The sequence below is a fragment of the Phasianus colchicus genome, chromosome 3 (genome assembly GCF_987193195.1).
Source record: "Phasianus colchicus chromosome 3, bPhaCol1.hap1.1, whole genome shotgun sequence".
NCBI lineage: Eukaryota > Metazoa > Chordata > Aves > Galliformes > Phasianidae > Phasianus > Phasianus colchicus.
Genome location: NC_143438.1, coordinates 75,089,963 through 75,099,517, shown reverse-complemented (window position 1 = coordinate 75,099,517; position 9,555 = coordinate 75,089,963). Strand labels below are relative to the sequence as shown.

Genomic DNA, 9,555 nt, shown 5'->3' with positions numbered 1-9,555 from the left:
TCTTCCACCAAAAAAAAAAAAAAAAAAAAAATCTGTCATTATCAGCTGTCAAAAACAGTGCATGACTTCCATTTACTTTACATCAGAAGAAAATACATAAGATAACTCTCAAAACATTTATCAGGATGGGGCATGTTTGTGCTGAAAATACTTATTCTGCTCTTCAGGCACAGGTAAGTGAAAAAGGACACTTATACAGTTGTCACTAAGTTCCATAAAAAGAACAGAAATAAGAAAAATAAACTAAACCAAAGCAATACATACCTCCCAGTCTCCGAGTCATCTATGACTTTAAGCACTAAAAGCCCTATCAGTAGGAAAAAATGACTGTTTGTGGTTCATTTCTGTGAGAAAACACTTTTTTTCCTACATCTTGCTTTAATAGCATCCTCCTCTGAGCATTTCATGAACTGATGATGCCAGACATTCTCATGCTAGTAACCAGGCATGACATTTAATTACAAGGGAATTAGTCATTGGAACAAAATACAAGAGAAGTGCTGGAGTCTGTCACCTGAAGTCTTCACATCAAGACTAGATTCTGCTCTGGAAGTGACACTTTGCCTGCTGATTTGTGGTATAAAGGTGAGGACACGTGATCTGATAGTGCCTTCTGGTCTTGAAATGTAGGGATAACATCTGTCAATAGAACCATGATCTCCCCATCTTGGTGAGAGTAGGAGTCTCCCAGGTACCTCCTTGCAGGGTCAAGGCACATTTCTAGATGTCTTCCAACAACACCAGGAAAAGTGGGCTACCTGTACATGCAGACCAGATACACTCCAAGCCCATAAAGCTTGAAGTTTATACCAGATATTTAAGATTTCTTGGATGCTGAACCTGCCCAAATCAGCACATCTTGCACTGAATTGAGTTACCCAGCTGGCTCCAGCCAAACCCATCCTCAGCCTCTTGCTGGGACATATGGCTGATGGAGCTGTTCTGTGAGGATTCTGGAGAGAGGCCACAGCACTGCTGACTTTTCCAGCCTGGCCCAAATGGCAGCAAATGACACCATTCGGTACAGCTGAAGAAAGTTCAGACAATTCACTCCCTCCCAGCTGTAAACATCCTGAGCTATTGATTCTGACCCATGCTACAGCACTCATCTGCTGGGAAATGCTCTGCAACATTTTCAACACCTTCTAAATTAAAACCCTCTGTCCATCCAATGAGGCTCTTCCTAGTAGTGCAAAATCTGTAAGAGCCAAATTGAGCGGACAAATGGTACTGCTTGTGCTCTTTTTTTTTTTTTTTTTTTTTTTTTTTTTTTTTTTTTTTTGCTATTTCTAAGGGAAAGCTAACTTTGCAGGGCTCCTGTCTGCTGCTCCCACAGCAGCACCTCATCGTGCTGCAGCCCCACGTGGACTGGGATGGCCTATTCTCACCACCTAACCAGCACACAGCTCTGGTGGCCTCCTATGAATTTTTCCAAGAGACAGAGCTGGTCCAGAGGAACTGTTCTGTGAGAAAACGTGGGACATTGTGAAGCCATACTACTACAACATGTGCAGTTCCAGTGCCCAGAGGCATTTTCCTCTCTAACTATAATTAAATAATATTGGAAACCCACTAGCTCTGTGGGAAAGAGGAGAAAGCTCTGCTGGTGTTCCTCTCCATAAGGGTGAAGAAGTGATTCACTAACAGAGTGAGGAGACTTTTGCTAGAGGTGGCATCTCACAGGGAATGACAGGTGAGATCTAGGAAAATGCAGACAAATGTAGAGAAGAAATCAAGACACACCGCATTCCAAAGAGCTGGGACAATTCTTCACTAGCAGGCTAGCCCATGGTGCTGCCTTGGAAGGAGTCTCCTTCCCTTGAGGTGATTTCTGTTGAGCCCTAGAAAATATCAAACAGCTCAAACAGAAGTGATGGGATGGAGAGCAGTGCCCCTATTATAGAAACACGACTTATCAATGGTTTCATTTGGCTTTTGAAATCCTCAAGATTACAAGCAGCAGCAATGCCCGCTTTAAATCATGCTGTCTCCAGCAATGACCCCAGCCAAATATTCACCTGTACCTGTGAGTTTTCTTCTTGGTACCCCCCCCTTTTTGATCACCAAAATCCTTTAAAATGAGGGTCATACACTTTTTTTTTTTTTGAATGCTGTTTTGTTTTGGGAATAGCAAGGAGAGTTGGTAGTACCTATGGATCAACATAAAGGAGCAGAGGAACTACTCAGCACAGCCCGCCCAGCTGCGCCTCAGGAGCTCAGAGCCTCAGGAGACGAGGGCAGTGTCGCTGTGCTGTTTCAATCTTCACAACACTGTTTGGCCCTAGAGAGTACATCACCTCGTCTTCGCTCACCCCGGGTGGCAAGGTGATCTCCTTCCTGACTTTTTTGTAGTTATATTCCTTCCCTCGTGTGGTGGTGTGGGCCTCCTCGTGCTCCGCCAGCACCTGGACCTTCCTGTCCTTCACCGTCACAGTGACCTCCTCTGGGTCAAAACCCTTCACATCCATCATTGCTAAAACCTTGCGGTTTTGGAAAGAATTGCACATCTTGTTCAGTTTTCTCCGTACACTGCAATAAAAACAAGAAGAGAGCACTTCAGTCCAGCTCACGAAGGAATGGGTGGATCACTATGAGCTCAAAAGAAGCAAATATAAACCATTTGCTCCATCTTCAAATACAGTACATGCGACAGTGTTGGCCTCATCTGCAGGTATTGGTGGTTGGGCACATTTCAGTGTGTCCTCTTGGGGTGGAACAGCTGGGAATTTGAGATTTTTTTCACTTCAACACAAAGCCCAGTGCTCTTTTTCATGCCTTCTCTGTTGTGTGTGCCCATGTTATGCATTGTCCTATGTTGCAAATGGGTGGTTGCAATAGATCGCATTCTAGTTAGGAGAAGGGGAGAAGAGACACATCTGGTAAAAATCACAGAAACTCTGCTGTGGAGCTGGTCTGGAGGCTCACTGACTTGTTAAAATGATTTCTGTTGCTGTCAAATAGCAAGTCTGCTTGACCAGAAGCAAGGCTCTTGGTCAAACCACGCATGGAATGCACAACAGAAGGGTTGCCTCTCTTACCGCAGCTGAAGAGGACAGAAGGCACCAAACTAAGAGGACAATGTGCCTGGTGAAAGAAGAAACGGGGCCATAAGAGGGGAAACAGGCATGGCCACTGCAGTCAGAGATCCCAGCACCGTTTGTGGCCCAATCAGCATCAGCACTTAGAGCCTGCAGTGACCAGTGGGGCACGGTGTGTGACAAAAGGCTGGGGACCTCCCATCCCTCCTGGTTCCTCAGGGCGTGGCCAAGCCTCAGCTCAAGCTGAAAGGTTTTATTCCTTCCTGCAGGGCTGCCTTTTGGATTTATCTGTACTGACATCAATCTTCATCTCCTTTCACGGCCTTGAAGCCACCACAACAGTGGTTAGGCCCCAAATTTAGAAATCCCAAACCTTGTCCCTCCCATGCACACCGGTGTCAGCCTGCACCCCCCTGCAGGGGCTCGCTCTGACCGCTGGCCCAGGCTGTGCTGCAGCCCCAGGAGCCATTACCTGGCCAGGTCTCGCTCCACTTCCCGTGCGGCCATCACAGCCCGGCTGGGAGCTGTGCAGGACCACGAGCAGAGGCAGGACAGTGGTGGGAGGTGGCTGCAGGGGCAGCAGGGCAGCAGTTCCTCCCGCAGCTCCTGCAGGTGCCGGTCCAGCAGCTGCATCTGCCTCTGCATCATTCTCTCCATTTGCTTAAAATCCCACTCGTGGTCTTCCAAAAACCTAGTGAGCAGAGACATCCTCAGGCTGTGACAAACTGCATCAGTGCCCAAGTGCTATTTGCACTTGGGAAAGTAAAAAATTGTCCGGAAAGCTGCGGGCAGGCGCGAGCTGCGGAGCAGAACTGTAGGTGCTCCTGGGACTCTTATGACTTAGGAGGGAACCCTGTGATGTCACGGGCCTGCTGACGTGTCACAGCTCCACGGTGTCCCAGAAGAGCTGTTCCATACCTCTGGGCTGCAAGTGCACATTGCTGGCTCACATCCAGTTTTTCATCTAGAACCCCCAAGCCCTTCAGTGCTAGGCTGCCCTCAATTCATTCATCTCCCAGTTTGTATTTGTGCAGCACCTTGCACTTGGCCCAAAAAGTCCTGTGTGACTTCTAGAAAAACTCACAGGAGATGATGTGAATGGAAAACGGTTTCCATTTTGGAAAATTTGGGCTTTAAGGCCTTATAGTAGGTTGTGTATCAGCGTGTACTAAGGCAGAGACAGTTGAGAAGTCATTCTGGGGCAGGCAGGCTGCCGGTGATGCGTGGTGCAAAAAGTCATCCTGTGTGGTGCAGAGTGAGCTCAGAGCTTCCATCACAGCGTGGTGAACTCTTCACCCGGGTTGTGCCATGCTGCAGCGCATCAGTGCCACTAGTGGGGAGGCCAGCAGGGACCCTGGGAAGCAAATGGGAGCAGGTCACTGCCGAGGATGCACAAGGAGCACACACCAAAATGCTGGTGTTTCATTTGCAAGACTGAATTCAAACATTCAACTAACTTTGATTGATATGTACCTAATTACATCCACATATGCCAGCAAACAGTTGTTAAAAGCCAAATGCTTCATACATACTTTGAGGGCAGAACTTCTCAGCAAAGCGCTGTTCCCAGCAGTGATGCTCACCAGCAGCTTCTGTCCCGTCATCTCCAATAAGTGCTGCAGCTGAGACATAAACCATCCTCCTGCCGACCGCCACACAGATGCTAATCCCAACCAGAACAGCAGCATCCCTGCCTCTGAGGCATCTGCAAAGCAGAGAGCTGTATGGTGGGTTGTTTTCCTAAGGCAAAGCATAGTTTGGCTTTTCAATAAATCAAAAAAGCCAGCTTATTTTATATTGAATAATTGTCTCGTCTAAAAAAAAAAAAAATTGCTTTATGCTTTATTACTCACAAAAGGTATTGTCTTTTTTTAGTCTCAGGATGAATGTTTTATTTAAAAGCTGAATTCAAAGACTGAAGAGTCCCTTCTGAAGCAGTTTGCTTACATTTGCTGCAGTGTTCTGTCTCTAAAGCTTTGGTGCTCCTGATCTTTCCAGCTCCACACGAAGGAACCTTTCAGGAGGTCCCTCTCGTGTGGCAGGAGCCTCAATCATATATTTCACAGAGGATGTTTTGTTTACCGAGTCCTGTATCTGAGGGCCACACAGCAAGCATTGAGAGAACTTCTCCAGTTGTTCTGTTGTTCTGGTAGGCTGCTCTGTGACAGCGGGCCACCACGGCCCCCCTTGCAAACGAATCGCTTGGCACTTACAAGCAACAGCTGGCTGGCGAGGCCCGACAATTTAATGGTTATGTTTTTATCTTATGTTTTATGATGTTTGTATAAAGATCAACATGATGGTGATAATAATCCTCACTGCCACTTCCTAAGCACAGAGCAGAAGTGTGTACGTGCCTTGGCTGCAACAAGGGGATCTCCTGATTGTGTGTACCTGTTACAGCCTCCAATGGCTCTGGAAGGAGGCTGCTGCCTCTTTCAAGCACTGAGCTCTGTTTGCAGATTACAGTAGCTGAATATCACGAAATTAGCTTCAGCATTGTGTTAGCCACACGTGATTTAGATTGTGGATGACCTGTCCCTGGAGGCATTCAAGGCCAGGCTGGATGTGGCTCTAGGCAGCCTGGTCTGGTGGTTGGTGACTCTGCACATAGCAGGGGGGTTGAAACTAGATGATCATTGTGGTCCTTTTCAACCCAGGCCATTCTATGATTCTATGATTATCTTTAGTAGCGTCTCCATATAGGTTACTCCAGCAAATGTCATCTTTAGGAAAAGGACCTCAAAAGCAGCTAGCTCTGGCTCTTTTGGCAAATGTTGGCAGGGGATGGGTTGCCTGGTTTCCCCCTCAAGATTCCCTTCCTTTGAGTCACAGCATTATAGAGAAACCCATGGCCAAATTGGTTCAGAGGAACACTCTGACGTTCACTGTGGCCAGACCTGCTTGCCAAGGAACAGGCACCTCTGCACAATTTGTGGAGAAGCTGGTGGCCATAGAGTCCATGGGGACTCTATCACAGGGGAGTTTCACCTCTTCCCACAAAGCAAAGCTAACTGTGGCCATGCCCTCCATCGCTGGGAGTTTCACTTGTCCCACAGAGCAAAGCCTGAGCCAGGTGGAAGATGAAGGTCCCATTTCCCCTCTCTCTGCAGCTTACCTTCAGGCCAGGATGAGGGCAGCCTTGTGTCACTAGACAAGGACAACATACATGCTCTCCCCTGCAGTGAGTTCTCCCAGTGAGATCAACTCCCAGCCAGCAGGAACTGTCTCCAGTGACACTATATTCAAGTAACAGATGTTTTCAGGGTGGTCAGCCACCACCAGAGCACCGCCAGGCCCTGCAGAGAACCCAGAGAGGTTCTGTGCCCATGGCAGTCAGTGGAGGACACAGATGTGAAGTCATCATGAAGCAGGAATGTGACACTTGCTGTTTCCTTTGTGTTGCACAGATACGGGAAGGACAAGAGTCATTTCCAGGTTAAGAAGATGCAACAGACATGAGGAGACTTGCAGACGGGATTGCTAAGGAGGCATCTCTTCAGCAAAGGTGACACCAGAGATCTCCAGCCTTCACCTCTCACCACCTCATACCACACTGCTCTCTCAGGGCTATATTTAAATCCACTCACTTCAGTGATTGCTTTATGTCAAGAACCACAGATGCAGCGGATCCTCCATTTCCCGCTGGGGATGGAGGAAAGGGAGCACCAGGCTGGGAGGGCATCTCTCGGGGCAGCACTGTGGCACACCATGCCATGTTGCACCATGCTGTGCCATGTCACACCACACTGCACCGCTGTACTTTCAGCCTGCAAGGCCAGCTAGGGAACAGACGAGCTGTGGAGGCAGCAGAGGAACCATCAAGTGACAATGCAAATGGGAAGTGTGGCCACACCAGCTTGAAGCAGCTTGTGCCTGCTGCTTTTAAGCAGTTTTTGAATATACACAACTCTGTAATGAATGGTTAAGCTCCTGACTCACGGGGAGCATTTAACTCATGGACCCAGCTCACTCCTGAGGCAGGCTGACCTGCCATGTGCCAAACAAGCCTTTCTTGATGGGCTGCTTCCATGCGGCCCGAGCCATGACCGCTCCTTCCCTTTCTCCCCGCTGGCAGCAGGCTGGGCCGTGAGAACCCATCCAGGAAATGCCAGGCAGCGTGAGTAATGCCGCAGTGCCTCTGGGATGTGTCAGCAGGAGATGGGTGCCGCACAAAGGGAAGCAGTGCCGCAGCTATTTCCTGTGACTGCAGGAGAACCCGCCTGCTCCTCTGGGTAATCGTGAGCTGACGCTGCAGGCAGCCTGGCTTGCGTCATTCCGGCAGAGCTGGGGACTTCTCAGCATGGGGAAATGGCATCCAGTTCCTGTGGGCATGCCCAGCTGGCCCAACTTGAAAGAAGCACCAGACACAGCTGAAAAGGTACACAATGGATGGAAATTGCTTCTGGCTCTGGTTAAGTCCACCTTGGAGTTGTATTGCCTGTCATTTTAAGAACCAGCTCTGCTCCTTTTCCCAGAAGGGAGCGAATGGCTTCTGCCATCCCACTTGTTACCTCAGCAGCTCATGTGGTGGACCTAGCACAGGGTTTTCTCCCGGGATTCCTCTACGGTGTGCCATGTACTGCTGTGGGTGAGATGTGGAGGCTGCTGGTGACATGCTGACATGTAAATGCTGTGTGTCACTGGGAAATGAAGAACTACCAGGTTAAATCTGCTGTGGCGTTATGTGGCATCAGCTTCATGAAGTCAAGGTGATGCCCACTGAAGTAAAGGTGAATTTTGACTTCTGCTAAGGTCAGGCAATGAAACATATTTGGGGCTGTCAAGTCTGATATCAAGTCTGACTTGCAAAGGTTATTTTGAGATCATTTGTTCTTACCACCAGAATAAACCAGAATAACACATCCTCCTGCTTCTGCTTTGCTGCACACCTACGGAGCTGCTCAGCCAGGTCTGGCCTGCCATGTGGAGGAGGGGGAGTGGGAGGAGGAAGGAGCACATCAACCACAGCATCCATCTCTGATCTGGCCCTTGTCAGTCTCATGGGTGGTCTTGAACTCACTCCCACTGTGATAATAAAAGCAATAGCATTCCAACTCAGCTAAGTCAAACACAATTTAGGTTCTTTGTTTCTTTGTTTCAGGGGCTTTTATGTTGCCTGCCTTTCAGGATCTTCCTGACACCCATGAAGCTGAGAACTTTGCTCTTAAAATGTAAAAGGAGAGTTGAGGGAAAGTCAAATGTGCCTTTCTGAATGCTGTCGACTGTTCGGCATGACTGCCTTTCCCTGTCCTCAGTGAGGAGCTGGAGACCCCTCAGAGCCCAGATTGTCAGGACAGCCCATGGAGACTTTAAGATATTCAAAATGACTTGAAAATTGCAGAAAAAAAAAAAACAAACAAAAAAACCCAAAACAAAACAAACCCAAACCAACCAACAAACAAACACAGAACAAAAAAAGTAATCATACTCTAAGGGCCTTCACTGCCCTTCCAAACACAATGCCTAAATAAACCTGATCTTTCAAACATCTCTTGTCTTCCCTTGAGCAAGAACAGATCAAGTACAGCAAGTACTGATCAATTCAAATGGTGTTTGGTCAACATATTTTTAGACTACCAGCTTCTGACAGCATGTCTGACATATTGATTTGCAAATATCAACCAGAATCTCTTAAAACTCCAGCCACGTTATTAAGTGTGCTTTAAGGCTCTTTCTTTAAGCCTGGTCTGTAATAACCCTCGTATGGTAAGCGCAATGTTGTTTAACTGAAAGTGAAATCACAAACATGGCACTGCAGCCACACACCGAAAGCAGGTAACCATATGCTCAAATGGATTATAATGATCATTTTCCCCTCTCCTGATTTCCATATGCAATGGAAGTAATTAGCCGTGTAACTGTGCACCTCTGTGCCCAGCCAAGCAGTGCTGAAAGCCTTGGAGCAGACCCAGGCAGCCAGCTCTCAGGCTCAATCCGCTCCTCTTTCGAGGGTCGATGACTTCCTGCACAGAATGATGTCCTGGGGATGTTATTTCTGGATTCCCAATACACTGCTTACAGAAACAGGAGAATCCCTTGGTATCCTCTTGGTTTTACCAACATATTTAACACTCTTCAATTTTCCTGGGAAAAAAATATTCTCGTTAGATCAAGAACTGTTTTTTCCGTCTTTCTTCAAGGAATTCTTTCTCCACTTAAAATTCATAATGGAGCAATCGAGTTCCCTCAATTCAAATTTAAATGATTTGTTGAATATTTTATAGTGGTTCCTCACTCTGCTGCTCAGTCAATGTTAAAAGACCTTCAGTCAGTGTTACAACGGCTTCCTTTCTCTGATTTTCTGACATCTCGGTCTGTCTTTCACTTCTGTACTCCCAAAGGGACTAAGCAGTGAGATCTGAGAGCAGGGGCACCCTTCCATATCCCAATTCTTTCTCCTGATGAGGTCTAGCCACCAGACAGAAGAAAATGAATGTTACCTTCCCTATTTATAGAAAAACAGTTAATTAATTGCTGACTTGCTAATGGTATTTTCAGTCTACCTTTGCATATT

General features: G+C 47.4%; 1 protein-coding gene and 1 long non-coding RNA gene across 3 annotated transcripts; one reads left to right on the top strand and one right to left on the bottom strand.

Annotated features, from left to right (window-relative positions):
* Nucleotides 1-2,091: 2,091 nt before the first annotated feature.
* ODF1 (outer dense fiber of sperm tails 1) lies at nt 2,092-3,869 on the bottom strand. Its single transcript, XM_090137858.1, has 2 exons — nt 3,511-3,869; nt 2,092-2,529 (listed from the first exon to the last, which is right to left on the bottom strand). The coding sequence occupies exons 1-2, from the start codon at nt 3,744-3,746 to the stop codon at nt 2,217-2,219; spliced, it is 549 nt and encodes a 182-aa protein (XP_089993984.1). The 5' UTR covers nt 3,747-3,869; the 3' UTR covers nt 2,092-2,216.
* Nucleotides 3,870-3,977: 108 nt separating this feature from the next.
* On the top strand, nt 3,978-8,602 carry LOC116227658 (uncharacterized). 2 transcript variants are annotated; one of them, XR_016465275.1, is made up of 4 exons: nt 3,978-4,765; nt 6,449-6,546; nt 7,120-7,419; nt 8,143-8,602. It is a non-coding gene; the product is annotated as an uncharacterized LOC116227658 (long non-coding RNA). The 2 variants fall into 2 exon arrangements; XR_016465276.1 differs by having other exon boundaries at nt 7,120-8,032.
* Nucleotides 8,603-9,555: the final 953 nt, after the last annotated feature.

Coding starts and splice junctions, on each gene's coding strand:
- ODF1 (XM_090137858.1), bottom strand. CDS start 3,746: ATGTCTCTGCTCACTAGGTTTTTGGAAGACCACGAGTGGGATTTTAAG. Junction 2,530..3,510: donor GTGGAGCGAGACCTGGCCAG/GTAATGGCTCCT, acceptor TTTTTATTGCAG/TGTACGGAGAAAACTGAACA.